The 21,049-nt window shown below is 40.0% G+C and overlaps 1 protein-coding gene across 5 annotated transcripts in view; it reads right to left on the bottom strand.

The window, feature by feature from the left end:
• Positions 1-21,049, bottom strand: part of DPYD (dihydropyrimidine dehydrogenase) — a 354,140-nt gene that overhangs the window by 37,718 nt on the left and 295,373 nt on the right. For all 5 annotated transcript variants that reach the window (XM_039555944.1, XM_039555945.1, XM_039555946.1 and 2 more), the window contains one exon: positions 10,564-10,743. In XM_039555944.1, the coding sequence (XP_039411878.1) occupies positions 10,564-10,743 (180 nt within the window). The remainder of the gene's footprint in view (positions 1-10,563; positions 10,744-21,049) is intronic.

Here is a 21,049-nt window from a genome sequence, read left to right on the forward strand (position 1 = left end):
TCTCCTACTTTTCCTGAATACTTCCCTCCCCCCCACCTCCTAATTCAACTCATCAGTCTTGGTTGAGTTTTCACTCTAAATCAGAAAATCCCCCTTTATTCACTGATTGCAAAAGTCAAATATTTGTACATCACTGAGTTCTCCACCTCTTATGTTTACACACATCATTTGGGTAGGACACTTTAGGATTTTTAGCTTCTTCAGCCTCTCCCCATAAATAACTCCTTCTATATTTCTCATACATATGTGCATGTCACTACATTTAGGGCTACTCTTATGGGCTAAATCCGTTCCTGAGAGAATTAGGAGATGTTCTTGCAAACTTCCTCTCAAAACTAGCGTAAGAATAAAAGAATTCTTGGGAAACAGGCTGAATATTAATTCTAAGTCTGCCATCTATGACCTATACCACCTACTTAATTTTGCACTTTTCTTGCATGGACTTTATGGCCCAAAGAGTACCTTGCTATCCAAATAAACAACTTTCTTAGATGAGAAGCTTAAAGGGACAATGATTCTTTCAGAAGTGAAAGTCCAAGTCTTTTCTTGCACATCAGTATGCGTGTCTATGACTGGTACCATAAAAAAAATGGGAACACATAAATTAAAACAGGTTTTACTAATAATAGCTACTTGTAGATACAGAAGAGGCCTTTCTGATTGCACAGATATTTCTAAGCCATCTGGATGTCTGTAGGATACAGCCTGCAACTCCATAAGACTACACCTCATGTTATATCAAGCATTTTACCAGGGCTTAATGAATCAAAAGATGGTTAGAAGTACTGCTTAGAAATACACAGTGTTGTTAATAAATGTCTTCTCTCACTAGGGGTAGATTCTAGAGGAAGAATTTCATATCATCAGGTTCTCAGACTAGTAATTATAGCTTACATTTTGAAAGCCACAACCTTGCTTTCATGAATGCAATTTGCATCAAAATCTGCACTTACAAAATCAGGGAGAAGAGTTTTGCACACATAAATTAATTGCCAACCCATTTTCTAGTGCTTGAACTGCAGACAATTAGCTATCAATCATTACTGACCTGGGCTTTACTCAATGAGGACACAAAGAGCAAGACTCTGCAACTAATACCAATCCCACAAATACTGCAGCATCCTAAACATCCCCAAAATCTGTCTTCACTTGACAAAGAAAATACTCTTTGGCAGTAAAAGCTGGTACAGAGCTGAAGGTTGGAGAATGAGGGGGGAGAGGGAGAGGAAAAGAGAGAGATACTGATTTGCTCTCAATGAATATGAAAAAGCTGATCTCTGCCATTGAGGAAAATTCTTGCACCAGCAAGTGCTGACTGATTGTGATGAGGAATGCTTTATCACCCAGATCCAGACACCCTTTCATATGGTGATTATTATTCCTGTCATGACCCTCTGGTCATCAAGCCACAGTGTCTTTTGTCACGAAACAACTATCCAATAAGGAATAATCTAGGAATAAGCCTGTAGCATAATATCTTCTGCTTGCTTATACACACAGCGGGAGGAGGAAAATCTTCTTCCTGTGAGTTATTACCTGCTCTAATCCACTTCGGAAAAGAGCAGTATTTCCTTAATTTTGTGAAGCATGCAAACATATTTTTCACAAACTACAGCTACCTGAATAGCTCAGACCAGAGCTGAAGGCAAATCTTAAAGCTCTCTCAGGTAATAAATAACAAATAGTCCAGCATCATCATCAAATCCATGGCAGCACAGAAGCGATCAAATATTCACATTGAACTTGATAAGAACATGCAAAGACTGAATTGCATGCCAGCTTGCCTCTATATTTAATTTCATATTGTCTTCTATAAGGCTGATGTCTGGCCTAATTCCCGATGCTGTTCTTGGAGCAACAGCTTTGACAAAGAGAGGTAACACATGTACAAAACCCCAACAAATACCACATACTACCTAAAACATTAGGTCTGATTTAGTTCCTATACAGTTCTAGAGACATTTTATAGTAACATCACATCATCCATATTAATACTATCCAACTACAAAACGCTTTAGAACTCATTTAACCTTCCACACATTATTTCTCTGTTTTTTCCAATACAGTTACTAGAGAAAGGGGCTACCCCTCTGCAGTCAGACAGTGTACACCACACTGAAAGCATCCAGGGAAGAAGGGCTGGGAACCCTGCTCTGGGAGCAGAATGAGGAGCCATTTCTGGCCACACAAGCCAGTTCTTTTTATGTCTTTTCTGTCTCTACTGCCTATGTAGATCACCTAACACAAGGGCTGTTTTGAATGGTTTTATCCAACTAGAAAGCCAACCCTAAGTAACAAATACAACAATACATATACAACTGTACAGAATAAAAAATTAATGGTGTTAGAGAAGAATGATGCACAGAGACATTATGTGTGACACTGGGGAGGAAGTGGGGGTAAGTGTGCATGGTTAATATGAAAAGATGTCAAAAAAAATGAAGCATAATAATAGTGCAATTTATCCTTGCTAAACGTACTGCACTGTGCTATAATTAAATATGAAAACCTAAATTTATCTCTATGTTCGGCTGTCATTAACTTAACAGGGAGTGCACATGTTCTAATCTAATGGCTGATTTTTTTCTCCATGTGCAGCATATTAAAATGTATATTAGCCTCAAGGTGCATAAACACAAAATAATAGACCAAAGGTTTTGGCCTGTGGAGAAAAAAATCCATGCTCAAAGGCCGTCAAGTAGCTGGTGATGCAGGGGAGACACTCACTTAGCCTCATTAAGCCGAAGCTCTCTTTTGCTTGTCTTTTGTTCTGCATGACAGCAGCCTCTTTGTTGTATAATAATTCATTCCAAGTTCGTTCCAAGCTACCGAAACTGGTGAACTGTGGCCATTTTAATGAGCAGTATTGGTGGTATGCATAATCTGGAAGCCACGTGGACCAGGCAATCACAGAGCACTGCAGCCAGCAAAATGAGATACTGTCGAAATCACAAATTTGTCAAGTTGTTTTTGGACAGGGTATTATAATAAGCACTAAAATATGCATCTTATTACTCTGCATCTGCCAGTCAAAGATCACTGTAATGAATGCATGCTGCAGGGTATGACCAGGCCGTTTCCCTAAGTAAAACAAACTGCAGAGTACAAAAAAGAATTATGTATTTTTGGCAGTGCCTGGATTTTTTTTTTAAAAATCCTTTTGCATCAGGAGTTGGATTTTCCTGGCTTGATGTCCATAGCCAGCAGTGAATGCACTAAAACTGCCACAGCCAAGGAGTTAACATGAATACATGGTTTCTTAATAGCCACATTTACTGCCTATGCATCTGTGAAACTTTAAATTCCATGCTCGAAGCAAATTTAGCATACAGTACATATAAACCCCACAAAGATTAAACTACTTTAAATACAATTTAATAATCCTAGTTCCTTTTGTTTTATACATTTCTACTGCAAATGGCTTCACCGTTAGGGAAGGTACATTTTACGTAGCCTGCTCTCTCTGTGAGAAACAGCACTGCAGGTAAACACAACATAAACTTCCATAATAGAACAATTAGGGAAAAAAAAAGGGTTTAAAGCGGTCCTTTTTTTTTCCACAAATTGGTCAGACTCATGATTAAACTCAGCTTGAAAGGCTGGGAGGTTCAGCAATGGCTGCAAACGTGGTAAATATGACTTGTGCAGTGGGGTGCAGAGTCTGCTCTGCTGGTGCTCCCCAAAACACTGCTGGTGATACACTGCTGGTGATACTCCACAGAGAACCATCAGACTCTCACCTGGAGCAATGCCTGTGGAGACCTTTCATCATCTGGTGAGGAGCTGAAAGACTAAGTGGGGAGCAGAAGGAAAGGGCTTATTTCCTCATCTGCCTGAAGATAACAGTGTAGACGTATTTTGGCAGAGCCTTATTTTTGGGCAACCCAACAAGCATCTGTGACAAGAGTTCCTGAGCGTGCTGATGTACAGTTCCCATAATATCCTAAACTTAGAGGTTCCTTGATCAATACTGGCTTATACTTAAAAGGCTTTGTCTGGCTGAAAGCCATTTCATGTCCAAGTTTTAGCTAATGGGAAAGAGGATCAAACAGCTCTGTTGGGTTTGCAAAGCCAGGTTTTGGTAGCAGGGGGAGCTACAGGAAAGGTTTCTGTGAGAAGCTGTTGGAAGGTTCCCCCATGTCTGATAGGGTGATGGACCTGCAGCTGGCCATGACCAAGCCAATCAGGAATTACAGTAATGCCTCTGTGATTACACATTTAAAAAGGAAAGAGAAGTTATTGCACAGAAGTAATTGCACTCAGAGAAGAGACAAGTGGGAATATGTGAGAGGAACAACTGCAGACCCCAACATCAGTGAAGAAAGAGGGGGAGGAGGTGCTCCAAGCACCAGAGCTGAGATTCCCCTGCAGTCCCTGGTGCAGACCATAGTGAGGCAGCTGTGCCCCTGCAGCCCATGGAAGTCTATAGGGATGCACAGATCCACCCGCAGCCCATGGAGGAGACCCACATTGGAGCAGGTGGATGCCTGAGAGAGGGCTGTGAACCTGTAGGAAGCCCATGCTGGAAGAGGCTCCTGGCCTCCAGACCTGCAGAGAGAGGAGCTCAAGCTGGAGCAGGTTTCCTCATAGGATCTATGAACCTGTGGGAGACCCACACTGGAGCAGCCTAGTCTTGAAGGGCTGCACCCCATGGAACTGCTGTTCATGAAGAACTGTAGCTCATAGGGAGGACGCACGTTGGAAAAGTTTGGGGAAAATTGTCTTCCATGGGAGGGATCCTGCACTGATCCAGTGATCAGTGGAAGGACTCCTTTCCCTAAGGAGAAACAACATGTGATGAACTGACCAAAACCCCCATTCCCTGTCTCCCTGCACCACTTGTGGGGAGGAAGGAGAGCCTGGAAGGGAGGGAGAAGTGAGGGAAAAGGTGTTTTTAAGATTTGTTTGACTTCTCATTATCCTGCCTTGATTTTGATTGGTAATAAATTCAATTAATATCCCCAAATCGAGTCTGTTTTGCCCATGATGGTATTTGGTGAGGGATCTCTCCCAGTCCTTACCTCAACCCATGAGCCTTTGGTTATATTTTCTCTTCCCTGTCCAGCTGCAGAGGAGAGTGAGAGAGTGGCTTTGGTGGGTACCTGCATTCAGCCAGGGTCAGTCCAGCACAGCTTAAAACTAATTCTTTTTCCCTCTGACTTTTTTTCAGAACTGGTGATAGCAATATGGGAAAAAGGGTTTCTTCACCAATATTAATTATTTTATTGCAATCTTTATATCAACATATGATGAAACAGTCCATATTTCCAGCCGCAAATACCATTTTTTCTGCCTTTTTTAATGTAGTGCTGGAAACAAGGGGACAGTTCTTTACCACACTGGACAAATTAGCTTTCCCAAAGAACAAGGAGCACTTCTGAAGGGTGAAAACCTCTGTTCAGTGATGGCAGTCAGAGGTCTTGAAGAATCTGAAGGCAGACAAAAAACTTTATGAAGCAACATTGTTCTTGCAGAGCTGTGAGTTCCCATTTATTTATTTAATGTAAGAGTTAATTTAATATTTTTTTTGAAATCTGGTTGGTATAGCAAGGTTTTTTCTCTGCCATACAAAAGACTATTTAGATTTCACTGCGGTACAATTAGAATTTAGCAAGTTTATACTGTTCAGAAGACTCAGCTTTTAGTACCTACAGATACTTGAAGGAAATGAGTATTTTTGTCTGTTCCAATGGGAAGTCCATTCAGAGAAGAAAATCAGAAGGTTGTGAAGTTTAAGATGATGAAATTTCACTGAAGTCATACATTGTGCATGTACAGCATCATTCTCTCTCATCTGTCTGAGGAATAAAGCCCCTGTCTATAAAATGTGTTTTTACTAGATAAAATTTTAACATTTTTAGTACAGCACAACCTTAATAGTTGAGAACTGTCCACAGTTTGTTTGGGGTTTTGTATATTTCTGGAATCAAGATGCTTAAATGATTAGTTGTTGTTATTTTAAATTTTTTATCATTTAGACATGATCAAACAAATGTCACTTTTGCATAACTCCTGGTGCTGAAAGCGAAGTATGAAACATCCATATGTATTTCTCTCTTCCTATAAACCCACACCTACCAACTGAATACCAGGCCATATTTTTGTTTAGCTACCTGGTATGTATAGCAGCCACTGCCTTAAGTGTGATTTTTACAGCTGCCATTAATGGAAGTTTTTACAGAGACATACTGTACCACTTCTGTGATAACCAGCTGACATCAGTGCATTTCTGGGACATAATCACTTCAGCTATCTGGATTAAGATCAGTGAGCAACTAGTAAGAGAGTCCTGTAACAAACAGACAAGGTGAGACAGTGAGACACACGGGAGATCAGATTGCATCTCTGGGGAATACTACACCTCATTCAGATACCTAGTGAGAACAGAGTTCTCTTTATCGCTCCTGGTCATGTATCTTCCTGAGAAACTTGTGAACATTATTTTAAAACATAATTCTGTTAATTTTGTATTGTAAGGAGACCAACTACGCCCTTACTCTCATCGATGCAGTCACCCTAATAACTTTGGGTTGTAAGAGTGTGCACTACATTTCAACTGTCTTCCTGACTGCAGCATGCACTTGATCTCAGTCCTAAATTCATTCTGAGGTAAGTGTGCTTTTACAAAAGTTCTTCCCTGAAGGAGTCAGTGAGAAGCAGTGTGGTGTCATCATTAGCTTGCCATTCTCTCATCTCAGCATCAAGATTTGCACACCAAGATTAAACCTGAGACAAGCTGACAAGTTTTATTCCATGCAAAGGTGATTCACAGTTGATATTAATGACAGTCATCTGTGCCAAGGTTTCAAGTGTCAGGTCCTCCCACAGAAAAAAAACCCCAAACCCCAACTAAATAAGCCATCTGAAAAGCAATGAGGAAGGAAGCCCAGAACTCTGGCTTTGGCCACGTTTGTGAGTCTGACACAGCATCTGTGCTAGGAGTCTCTTTGGAGCTGTTATGGATACGGTTACAGCCACAGGAAAAAATGAATACAGTTGGTGAACTATGGAAAACTGTATCATTCAGTGACTGGAAACCAATGAGGCTGGCATTTCTAAGTGGAAATCTCACTCCTGTTACAGGCAGTGTAGTACCACAGGTCACATCCTGGACAATGGCTCCAGCAGCAACCTCTATGTTCGCAAAAGGAAAAAGCTACTGAAAAGACTATCAGAAAATAAATACCACTGGCTCAAAGATGATAAATTTAGGGTCTACATACAAAAATAAATACATTCTGCAACAGTGAAAAACAGAAAAAGAGCACTCAAGTTTCCAAAATATTTTCCAGTGCTGTGATGCTTCTGATATTTCAAGGGCTATAAATTATCAGAAGTATTAGTTTCATTAATGCAGGAGGATGAACAGATACTAATCAACATGAATCTCTTTTTCAGCCAAAGAATTTTATGTTTGCTATTTAACTGCTTGTTATATTACACTATTTAGCACAGTACTTTCAGTATTCTCTCTGTTTAGGAAGGAAATTTTTGTGATAAATGTAACACCTGACAGTGATAACTGCTCAGTTCATCATTTATCTGGTGACTGCATGGCAAGACAGCTTCAGTTTGAGGTCAGGTGTACCATTTAGAAGAAAGTATCTATCTTTTCGTTTACTCCGGTCATCAAATACTACAATATTTCATGACAAAACTCCACTGTGTCACTCTCCTGTGGCAACACTCTGCACTCAGCATCTGTTTGATGTGGAAACCAGGACAGAAAATGAATTAGAAAAAGAATAGTCCACCATTATATAAAACTATGGACATTAACATTCAATACTGCACTGTGAATCAAAACAGATACCATTGAGAACATACTTATCCAGGAACAGAATGGCTCCTAAATCCATACTGTATTTACAACTGGTGGAGGCTCAATGAATTTGTATAAAATCAGAAAGCAAGTGGTTCTTCATGCTGGGGAAAATAATTCTGCTTCAGTTCCTTATTTTTAAAATGTCAAATGTCTGAACTTCTGATCCCTGTGATTCTATTTGGAAATAATAGTAATCTTGTAACAAAAAGGGGGATGATTCCTGTATATTTTTAAATTTACTGCACCAAACCCACAACACATCAAAATCAGCAAATTCATTTTTTTGTTCTTTAAAATGCAAATGTTCACATGTATTTGCTGTTTAGCTTCTCACAAGGTCTTACTGAAGAAACTGCATTTCATCTCATAGTATATACCAATACAAATTGGGACAGCTCCTTGTATGTTTCTAAGAGGCAGGATTTTGGCTGTCACATTTTACTTCATATATAACATACACATTCCCACACATTATTTTATCAATGGGGACATAGCAATAGGTTATTTTCTCTGTTCCAAATAAAGAGTAAGGACGTGCTTTTCAGTGAATTCATTTTAGAAAGAGAATCACAAATGGGTGTTATGACTTGCTGCCATGCAAGTTAGATATTTGTGTTTGAATTGAGATGAAACTACAGTACTTAACTAAATTTACCAGGCACAAGTACATGAAATCCAATATTGATAATAATTTATGAAAGTAAGAATACTGATTCCTACAATACTGCAAACTTAGTTTATGATAACATAATTAGTTACACTAATAACACTGCTTAGGCACAGTCTTGCTAATTATGATATTATAAATATTAATGATATCAAGTCTTTGTATTTGATTGCCCCTAGTAGGATCATTTATCATAGTATTTCCAGTTACCAGAGTTATATTATTTTTCTTCCTTTTCCCTTGTTCATTCCTGGACAAACAGCCATCCTGAGCTTATGCCTAGAATGTATCAACAGCTCATCAACGATGCATCCTGCTTAACTTTAAATCCTATTATTTAGTAGCAATGTTACAATGATGTAATTCAGTGCTAATACAAATACACAATTATATTCTGTATGTCTTTTAAATGTCTAACAGAGCCAGCCAGACAAGATTACATAGGGCTTTGTTTTTATTCTTTTTCATGTGACCTGTTTCAAGTCAAGATTCCTTTGAATTATTAAATGCTTCCTTAAAGCATATTTTCACGCAACCTTTTTAAAGTTAATTATTGATGTAGTGACAAGCAAAAAAGACTAAGAATTACAATTTCTTTTCCTTATTCAAAAGGACATGAGAAACATCTTTGTCAATGGTTGTCTGCTCAGTAAAATACAAAGGTAATACAAAGAACACCAAGTGCAGCTTTAAAGAATTACAACAAATCTGTAACATGACTTGGAAATGCTGTGTAGGTTTCCACAGGTGTTAAAGGAAAGAAGTTTAGATATAACCCTTTGAGCCTGGTTTAACTGCTTAACATAAGTAGATGAAAATGAAACTGCTTATATCTTGGTTTATTTTTAAGCAGTGTATTATCCAGAGCTTTAGGAATAGGATTGTCTTTCCTCCTTGAAGGTAATGTTATAATTTTCAAAGCTCCACAGAGAACAACAACAATATAGGAGTCTCTAATCTCCTGCTAAATCCAATTCCAGTCATCAGCAATGATAAGCAGAGATTTGGAGGCGTTTGACATTCCAAATCCTATTCTTTTGTAATTCTTTACTTTTTACAACATTTTCAACAGTCGTACATCAGATTTTTGGAAGGATAATCAATAGGCATGATGTATAACTGAAATCAGTCTTCAAAGTGATCCCCTCTAGTAACCAGAAACAAAAGCTTGGCTTCCCTGCTGTGCAGGTATTTTGCTTAGAGCAGGAGGCAGCTGGGCATCAGCAGGAAGCCAGTTACACCTCCCTGCTTCTCAGCACGGATCAGCAGGTGCCCTGGTGGAGGGATGAGCAGGACTGGGGCAGCTGCAACCCATTGCATCTGTCAAAAACCTCCAAAAATGCTTTTGTAGCAGGGAACTACTAGAGCAGAGAGGAAAGACAGTCCAGAGGTTAGGATTTCATGCTGACCATCATTTCCATTCCTATTTCATCACAGACTTTCTAGGTTTAAATGAGCTTGCAGAATTTATTAAATTGTCTGGTGTCCTCACCTGGAACTCCCCTATCTTGCAGGTTTGGGCATCAGCACACATGAAAGACCATGAGATGCTCAGGTATGGTGATTGAAGGACCACTCCTACCTGATCTAGTGTTCCAACTAGCACCTGGTCTGTGACTACCTGTCTCAGCTGGTTGGAGTCAGTGCAAGGGGGTTTTTGCATGTCTCTTGAATGCTGCACCCTGGCTGGAACACCCAGGAACTTCTGGCACAATATTGGGATCAATCTGAAGCGAGTTGAGTTTCATTAAAACAAGCAGTTCCAAAACTTGTTCTAATGCATTTGTAATTTTACATCCTATACTTTTTTTAAAGACATGCTATTATGAATCACGTGAAGAGATCGTATTTATAGGAAAAATGTTAGCCCATAGCAAGTCATTTCAAGTTTGTCTTCTTAAGCTGCCTACATATTTGTTAATATTCAGAAGGAAGATGACTTGGTGACTAATTGTGACAGCAGCAGTGATTAATCAAGGTAAGTAGCAGAAACTGCATACAATGATTATGGAATTACATTCAAAACCAAGACATGGTGTTATTATACAGGAATGGCAATAAAACAACGTACCTTTCCCATCAGATCGGCAATTCTAGGTACTGGTTTGCCTTTCTGATGGCACATGGTTGCAGGACTCTGTCCATTCCAGTCTTCAAGTTCCTCAATGCTTTTCAGGTAAAGAAGAGCTCGCAGTCCAGTGCAGTAGTCATCAATAACAGTGAAATCTTGATTTTGGATCGCACTGCACACCTACAAAATGTTAAGTCAGTTATCAGCACCATCCTGGCAGAGAAGCATACAGAATTAGCAAGCTCTTTGGATTTACTGATTTTCAGGTGACCCTTCCTGCACCTCCACTGGGAAAGACCTACAAGATTTCAGGATTATCGTCTGCTTAATCCTATGTCATGATACCACCACTGCAGTTTAGGAAAGAAAGGGCTCATGAGTAACACCAGCAGCAGCCCTTGGACCAGACCTGAGGGCAGTTCAGAGATAAACCTGCAAGCCCAGCCCCAGGTGTGCCTGCTGGGGAGCTGATGCTGAGCACGCCAGCACACTGGCAAACCAGCTACCACCTGTGCTCAGCCCTTTGCCTGCAGACACTCAGTGCTATCCCCCAGCCTGCTCTGTTCAGGCATAGCCAGTTATGTCCTAGCCCAGCAAATCACAAAACCACAGACTTGCTGAGACTGGAAAGCATATTTTGTTGTCCAACCTCCAGCTCAGAGAAGGGTCAGCTACAGGAAGCTACCCAAGACTGTATTCAGTCAGGATTTGAATAGCTCCAAAAACAGAGACTACACCTCTCTGGGGAACCCGGTTCAGTGTTCCATCTCCCTTGCAGCTTTTTTCTTATATTTAAATGGAACTTCCTGTGTTTCAGTTTGTGCCCATTGCCTCTTTCCATTCCACTGGACAGCCCTGAGATGAATCTGAATCCAGTGGATGTGTCTCAGCAAACAGCACTCATTAAGCTGACCTGTTATTATGGGTGAGCATTGCCAGGCACGGAACAATCCCCTTCTGCCATTCAGTGCAATTGGGAGGCCAGGCCACTGTCTTTTAGATACTATAGAACACAGACAGCAATATAGCTTTATAAACATATAAAGCAGTGATCTCTGACCTGCAGAGCTTAATGTGTAACACAAAACTAATAACAGCAGAAAATAGTCTGACCATTTGCATGGGTTCTTCTAGGGCATGTCGGGGATATCAGCTCAGGCTTAAACCCACAGAGATCCCCAACCAAAATGACAACTGAATAAAAAATCCCTGACTGTTCTCTGAATACCTTCTCATTAGCTAAACTCTAATCAGCCATCAGTGATGAGGTACAGGGTTGATTGAGTGCCATTAATTATCAGTCCCTGGAAATGCTCTGAAATTCCAGATGTGTCAGTGTTTTCAGCCTCTGATTCAGCTTTCATTGTAAAAGCTGAAAGGAATGTTCTTGATGATACCTGGACTCCATGCACACATAGTGAACACAACAATGAAATAGCCACCTACTTTAGAACTCGAACTGGTGCACACAGCCATGCACAAACACATCCACACTTCCTGGATGTAGAAACACACTTTAGATCATAATTGACATCAACACTTAAAAAGCACAGGAAATATATTCTTGTTTTCCAAATTTCAGAAATGACAATACAACTTGCAGTCCTGAAGACAGTTCCACATCACATTGGGAAATACCATATACTACAGCTGAATAAGAAAAAAAATAAGGGCAAGCTATAAAACAAGCACAATAACATTTTCTATGCAGTGCATTTACATTACAAAAAAATACTTTTCTCTGGAGAAACAGTGTGGGTATTAATTAGGTCTGTTACACCTTCCACAGGCTTCAAGATTTTTTTTTTTTTTTGAGAGCAATTATAGAGAGCATCATAATAATTTCCCATACAGGTTATTTAACTGCAAAACTCCACTGATGCTTATTTAAACCTTTTTGTACAGCAAGGAATTCTCTGGGTTTTTTTTGTGTATGGGTAACACTTTTATGATCTACTCTTAAAGATACTAAAACTGTAAAAAAAAACCAGTTAAAAGCCGTGTCATGTCACTTGAAACAAGTTCAGACACTTTTGTCAAAATCCTGAAATATTTTGACAGGATGTATACACATGAGATACACTGGAGGATACCTGTAATAACCTTATAAATAAAGAGGCTTTCACTGTTTTCCAGCTTGTGGTGCAGTGTTATGAACTGCAATAATATAAAAATGTGTGGAAGACAATAACACACTAAGAGCTAACTATTTGATCCATGTGATTCTATAAGCAGTGCACTATTTGCCTTCCCTGGAAAGCCAAAAAAGTTCCAGAACTGAAGGCAAAGTGCAATTTTTAAGAAAAATATAAATTTCTGCACCAAAGAAAAAATGTTACATGAAATGGAAAGGCTTAAACCAAGAAGTGATCTCAAACAATCCTCCTCTTCTGTAGAAACCTTATGACTGTGGCGCCCAATGGTGTGGATAATTAGCCAAACATGCCTTTCACTGATTTCACTGCGATAAAAGCAAGTGCTTATGTTTATGGGCCTTTCCTAGAACAAGACAGCTTCAAGCATTAACACATACAAAACCAACTGAAATTGTTTTGCCATTTTTTTGGCAAATTCCAAAATTCTGAGCTTTAAAATTTCTTATGTTGCACATATCAGATAGCGAGATGTGTATTTTAGGCTTACAGTATCTTCCATCAATCAGTGTAGAAGCCTTTGCTGCATTTTAAAAGGTGGTGAACAAAGTCAGGATAAAAGGTCACCATGACCCATCAGCCATGACAATTTCTACACCACAGAGAGAGGTTTTTAGCATCATACCTGGCTGCCTCTGAATCACCAGTTTAAATGACTCTTTTCAGCACAAGAGAAGTGGCAGGGCAATAGACCAGGTGAGACTCAAACTCAGGCATCCGGAAAAATCACAGAAGAACTGAACCGACCCATCTCCACACCTCATTAATGCCCCCACTTTGCTCCTGCTTGCACTGGGAACAGGCACTTGCCTCCCTTGCAAAGCTCAATGCTGAGCCCAAGCCCCCTCAAGCTACCACCTCTCCTTTAATGTCTTATTAAACCCCCTCAAGAGGAGATAAAGGCAAGAAGTGCTGTGTAAGGACTGCTGTCTGTGCCTCACACACCAATGGAGCAGCAGCCAGAACTGCAACCAGCCCTGCCCGCTCAGCCCCTCTCCTCAGCATCAGGCTGGTACCCACCAAGCACAGCAGAATGTGCTTCCCTTTAGACCCTGAAGCAAAAACCTGAACAGCACTGAAACTTCACAAGTGAGAACACACCTCTGCCGTGTTGTGCCAGAGCAGTGCCCTGTATCCCATGGCCAACAGAGGCTGCTTATGGATGAGTGCATGAAACAGAGAGCGCCTGGATCCGCTGCTTGTGTGGTTTATCAGCCCAGGTTCTGGCAAGCAGCAGTGCCGGGACTTTGCACAGCAGGAATGGCACCTGTTTAATATCCCTTAATCCTAAATAATCCAAGTGGATCTGTTTAATGAGTAAATTAACATTCAGCTGTTCACTGACCCAGCCTTTCACCTGAAACATTTAGGTAGAAAGCATCTTCTGTGGAAGATGAGAGACTGGCCCTGTGGAGCATCCTATTGGGACAGAGTCCAGGACACAATGAAGCTGTCAGCTGTACTGCTGACAAGTGCTGTCCTGCTGTCTTGCTTGTGTTGGTCTCTAGCATTGGACTAGAACTTGGACTAGAAGTGGAAAGTGCTACATTTTTCCTGTTTAGGAAGGTAACGTGTATTCACATTGCACTAATATGCAGGGAGATAAGTTTGCACAAGCTTGGTTTTACTGCATTGCCTGGCTCTGTCCCAGTAGTAGAACTGCTACAATTTAAATTTTAACATTGGATCTCCCTCCTTTTCTCACAGATCCAGACTCCAGTGATTGCCCCTTATATCCCAAAAGAGAGATGTAGGCGAACGTGCAATGTATGATCAATTATAATGTGCTCTCAGTATTCTGAAATCTAAAACTGCTCAGCATAAGTTGCAACTGTAAGTTACAATTCTAATCTTTACAGACACGTCTGAAGATACTAAGGGACACAATGCCTGCTTTGCTGTTGGTAAACACACACCAAATTACCTCACTGGGGAATGGTGATGCGAAAGGAACCACAGGTTAAGGCTCTAAGTAAAACGATTCTGCAAACTGCAATGATGGGAGAGGCATGCAAAGGTCCCTGCTGATGTCTTTTGTAAGAAATGGCCAGTCTGCTCTGTTACTAAATAAACGTAAAAACTGAGTCTAACTTAGTCCCAGGATCTAGAGACATTACAAGTCTTACTTGAGGAACTGGAGTAAATTGTAAAGAGATCATTATTGTCTAAAATTATTTTTCCAGGTAAAAAGATTGTTATTAAACATTCACACGAATCTGAAACTTTTAATTCACGTATTTTGAAGAAAAAGTTCATTACTGGTGACAAGTACTTCCACGTCAGCCACAAACCATTGTAGACGCCTTTGCTGTTAGCAGAATCACTACACAACAAAGAGATGCCAGTTTCTGAAGTGCTTACTGAGGTAAATCCCCTGCACTGTTTATTGAGAGCTCTGTCTGTGTAAGACCTTTCAGTTTTGTCCACAGTCTGTGTTCTAGAAGCAATGGGAAAAATACCCAGACATTAAATTTAATTTTTGTTCCACTCTACAAAAATGGATCTGGTTCCTGTCCAAACTTTGGCCTGTCCTGAGGGACTGTGTGGAAGACCTGTGCCATCCATGCAGAATGTGGACAAAGTGCCTGAGGCATTTCCAGTCAGATCACCCAGTATAGTAACTCCTGCTCAGTGCTATCCCTGCATTTTCCCTTTGGGAGATCTTGTAGAGGAGAAATGTTTTTCAGTAACACTAGAAGAGGAAACAGTGAAGTCCTCTTCAGGCTGTGCACTCTCTCTTGCCCCACGACCTTCAGTTTTTACACAAACTCATTATTATATGGCAAAATCCCAGCTGGACAGGTGATGATGGGGAAGATGGTGCCAAAAATGAATCCTAGTACCTATCTGCATTATTTCTATTCCATCAATAACTGGGATTCCAGCAGAGGCCACAGAGGAGATGCAGATCTAGACATGCTTGTGTACTTTTCCCTACACTACTTTCACCTAACAAGAGCTATTGTGTATAATCTCACATACTGCTAGATGAGTATAGACTGGAGCAGGTCAGAGAATCTAGCCTGTTCAATAATGTGTTGTTTTTCAAGAAGAGAGTAAGTATTCTTAGTGTGACAAGATCTGTGTGAACAAAAATCCTGTAAGCTCTGGCAGCTGTTGTGCTCCAATTTGAAATTGTTTCAAAGTACTCTTAGAACCCTTTGCAAGTGAAGAATTTGTTCTGGGAGACAATAGCTTGGAGAAAATTTTAATTTTTACACCCCTCTGAAATATATGTATCTCTCTTCAGGACATGGGTGTAAAATAATTGTCACTTTTATGAAAACAGAAGCATCAGTAAGGAGGCAGATGGGTGGCAGTGATAAGCGGTCTAGAAGTAAGAAGATTGATGGGTATATATTTGTATATACAAATGCAAATTACATAGCTTGACTGTTCTACCATATTAGTTTCCATTTGTTGTAGCTGTACAACATCAAAGCAGTGATGTCTCCGTATATTGCATTTAGTGGTAATGTAACGGACTACCAAAAAAAAAAATCAAAGTGAGAGTTTCTAAGTAGTTTCCTGGCAGTTGAGACAGCAGGCTCTTTCATCTGTGCTGTAACTGTGGCAGTGCATTGATTTAAGCTCCTTCTGAGATCTCAAATGCTTTTATATTCGTAGGTCTCACTGGCTGCTTTCTTTTTGCCTTTTTTCCCCTTCAAATGATAAAATTCTAGCATTTAGCAGAATGCCATCTTGCTTCCCCAGAAGATGGAGACTTATTTCAGCTTTGGTTCTAAACTGCACAGGATTTGTAAATAAAATAGCTCTCAAAATGCCATTCGATTAAGAAATTGGCCTTTGACTTCACAATTTCTAATATTCTGACCATAGCAAAGGGATAAAGAACTATTATTCCTCTGAGATACGTGTGAGAGGGTTTACAATGCATTAACAATTGTGCTTTTCCATTAATTTGGTTGACTCCCTTTGCAATATTTTTACTGGTATGCTCAAATGGTAAATAAAAGGTTTTCTGCTTTGTATTATATTTTCAATTTTAGCATTAATCATCTTTCTACAGAAGCTTTTTCTATTAAAAATTCTTCCTGATAAGTATTGAAGACATTCACCTTCCTGTTGGAGAAACATTTATGAATGCCTGAGCTGTTATTTAATGTATAGTTGAAGCTACTGCTTTCTTGATTAGTGTCTATTGATTAAGATTCTATTTGTGCCCACCTGTGTATGTATAGGAATTGCCAACATTAAGATGATTAATTTTATTGTAGTGGGTAACAGCATTATGATAATCTAGGTGAGGCATATATACAAATTAGAATTTATTCTCAAAAGTAGGTAGCAAAAATTGACTTGACTAGAGGAAGCCCTTTCTGGTCCATGCAATCTATATGCTCCTGTCTATGGAAATGAGAAGGTATGTTTTCTAGCCCCTGTACAATAATTTAGATGTGCCCAGATCTCCACAGCAAAAAGCAGCAGACACTGCATTGGCTGTCTGACATAGTGCTCATAATAATGTGGCAAGAGCTGCAATGTGGGAGCATGCAGACAAATAAAATCTCCTCTGAGAGAGGTTTCTGTATGTACAATCTTCAGGATACCAATGCCTATGGAAAGGCTGCCTCTATAATGATGGTTCCTCCTCCTCATGTCTCGTTGAACACCAACTTACCAGAACATTAAATGCGTTGCCTAAATTATCCTTTCTATCTAATTATTACCTCTGCTAGAGGGTTGTAGGATTAAGAACAGTAGGGGAAGTGGTTTATCAGACAACGTGGTGCAGTCTCAGGAAAAAACCTCAAGACTCTTTGTTTTAAAGGACAAATTTATGAAAGGAAAAAGCTTCCAAAATACTGATATAGTACAGATGGAATGATTTGATTCACTCACATTAGCTGCTTAAATGACTCTAGAGATACAGGTTAGCAGATGGGGTGTTACTTAACAAGTCTTCAGATACTGGATCAAGACACAAAACTGAATTGCATGATAGCTGATAGCCTTTTTAAAAGATTACAATTGAACCAATATACATGAGCTAATGAACTACTATTTGTTTCAGAGTCTAGTACAGCTTTCAGGGAGCAGTTTGAAGGACTCAAATATTACATCTATGAATTGTCTGAATTATGGGGAAAAAAGCCCAACTAATCTTGGACTCTACTGAGTCCAAGACTTGAAGTCCTAATGAGCTTGAGCTGAGGGCTCTTCTTAACTATTAACCTTTAATTAATTCTAGCCGGGCCTAAACTCACTTCTATTTTAACTAAATTCAGCGCAGCTAACTTTCTAACTAAATCTTCATGTTTCTTTTAAAATTCTGTGTTTCATTACTAGTGACACTTTGAGGGATAACGCACAGAAGAAAGATTCAAAGATGCTAATAACTCCAGGCTCTGCAAAGTAGGCAACCATTCACATAAGGTTTAAAAAATCTATAATGAAAAAAAAAAAAAGACTGGATAGTCCTATGCCATGTGGGTCTCAGTAAGTCAGTGAAGTATTTCAGATATTTTGTTATACCTCAAGAAATTTTATCAGACAATCTTGAGATAAATTGTCATTCTAATCAGAAGTACAGGCTAATGTCCGTAAATAATGGAGCTCAAAATTAGTTAAAAGGAGAAGAAGGTCTCCAGCCCACGCAAGACAAGCTTATGGGATAAACGCTATATTTCCTGCAACAGCTTGGATCCTCTCTACAACAGGACAACAAAATGCTGACATGGTGTCAAGCAGAGCTGAGCTGGCACTTAGGGAGCATCGAGGCAGGGACCGCAGGGACAGAAATACGGATGCAGCAGCTGAGCAGCAGGAAGAGCCCCACAGCATGTGCTGAAGCCACAGCAGGCTCCTGCCTGACACAGGCTTACTCAGAAGCTTCTCCAGCACCAAGGTGATGGCTTACTCTTCCTGGCAGAGAGATCTCAAAGTACCTGATTTTGGGGGCTTCAAGACAGATCTTGTTCATGTACTGCACTCCAGCAACCCTGGGCAGTTGTGAGTGGCCAACAGTGAAGGAGGAGAAAAAAGTCGAGAATCCATTAGCCACTTATCAGACGAGGGCACGGCAGGAGATAAGAGCACTATAAGGGATCCTTTAGGAATGTTATCCAACACATTAATTCCTAGCCTACTCATATCTATTTTTCCTCCCCTTAAGTTCTCCATTGCCAATTAATGTATCTTTGATCTAAATAGCTAAACTGGGTGTTTGGGAGTGGGAAACTGGTACTTATCAAGGGACCCTGAACGAAGCAATTTTGTATCCCGTGTCTTTGAGAGGGGAAATGCAGAATAAATCAAGAATTTTCAGAAGGCTCCCTGAGGTAACTGCGGGTTTTTTCCCTGTCAACCACCCCTAGAGGAATGGTTATATTTCCTTATCTCACTAAAGCATTCTGTCAGTTCTTGGAACTACAAAGTGGACCTTTATGCAGTAGGTGGGCACACACACCCCGATAAAAGTGCTGATCGTGATCATCTTTCCTAAGAAAACAAATATGATTCCACATGCCTTGAGCATTGAGGAGTCTGGGAAACAGCTTCATAATCAGCCATGTACAGCAAATCGTATCATTGTACTGCAGATCTACAAAATGAAAGATAGCTTTGAAAGCAGATGAACTAACTCCCCTGTGTAAACAGTCCAATCACATATAGAGGCTCTACGACTATCTTTAAATATATTCTGAATATATTCATATTCATATTTCATATTAATACATCATATTTCATTTATTAACACCCAAAGGTCTCGCCTCTCTCTTATAAGTACTGTTGTGGAAATGAAATCCTTCAGCTCTCCCAGCTCTCTTCAGCTGCTGGGACAGCATCACCAGTTGTGTCAGGTAGATGTTGCGTGAGGTAGATGTAGATTTATCTGACCCATTTCCAGCTCCAAAGAAATTTCTATACCAGGTACCAGTTAAGTCACTCAGATATGGTGCTTTGATGACAAAGGTCATCAACTAACATCACACAGAAGTTAGCAGTATTTTTAATATTTTGTTATCCAAGAGCTAGCCACAGGAACACCATCATCTCTGGAATCAAGTTGGTCTGTCATCCCGTTTTTGGAAAGGTGCATTTGTCAGAGATGAGCATGATTCTAGGAAAGCACGCTTTTCAGAAAACAACGGTGTTCTGAATAACGTGGGGAAAAGAGTTTCAGAATTACCAATATGCGCTGTTTGACAACATGGAATGCAATGGCTACATTTAACTTGAAAATGTCTGTTTCGCAATCCAAGTTAATTGGAATGAAAAGGTCAAAACCAAAATATGTTGCAAAAAGATTGAAACAGATTTGATTCACCCAAATAATATTTTTTTCTTTAAATGTGTTAATTCCCCACGTTTTTAGAATTTTGATTATCAGTCTAAACTGGAAAACTTTTCCATGCTTAAACTTCCCTATGACAGAATAACTATTCCCTGATCACTGGCAATAGTCAGGCTCATTAACGCTTAACAGATCCAGGGTAGACCTTCAGTGTCCATCCCAGGACACTCTGAATCAAGACTCAGCAGGGACTTAACCCCAGATCTATTTAGATTAAATGAAATTTGTCAATGAAAAACAGTTGCCTCAAAGAAATTTTCAACAAATTCTAATGAGAACCACCTACTGAGGGACATCCTCCTGTGACCAGAATTTTCAAAGCTGCAGACCTCTCAAAATGAAACAGAAATTTTTCCATTTTGGAACCTCAATTCAGTCCTGCAATGATTAACCCCTCATCCTTGCGAGTCTTTCCCTCTAGTACTCTCACATTATATTTCAGCTAAAATTACTTTCATCCTTTATCAGCTTGCCTGTACGAATTTGTGCAGCAGCTGCTGTGTCCATTGAAGAGTGAGATTCATGTGAACAAAGTAGTTCTGACCCTGTGAATCCTTCGTGTCTGAGATAAAAACCCACTTCCACATTTCCTTAGGGATTGTTTTACCTATCTCAGTCCAAATAATAAATATCAGCAAGAAAAGCAGCAACATAACTCAGGATATTGAAGGAAGTTAAACCCTTTCTTAAATGTACTGCCAGCTTCCGAAATGCCAGCTTAGAAAAATGCTTTCTCTGTTTCTCTTATTCTAATTGCATGGATAAAAGAACCCCTCCTCAGCCAGATCAAGCTGTGTCAGGGGGCTTGTGCTGTAGCAGGAAAAAACTTACTGCTCCCTCCTTCCTGGGCAGAAAACCCACTGCTCTGACACTGGGAAAAGCAACAGATCAGCGACCAAACTGAGCTAGCCCAGCACCAAGCCCAAGCTGAGCTGCACAGCAGTGCATCCCTGTTTCAGTGGGGGCTCCAGGACCATGCCTTCCCTGAGTACAGCCTCTTCCACTGCTTGCTTTC

The sequence above is a fragment of the Corvus cornix genome, chromosome 8 (genome assembly GCF_000738735.6).
Source record: "Corvus cornix cornix isolate S_Up_H32 chromosome 8, ASM73873v5, whole genome shotgun sequence".
Lineage (NCBI taxonomy): Eukaryota > Metazoa > Chordata > Aves > Passeriformes > Corvidae > Corvus > Corvus cornix.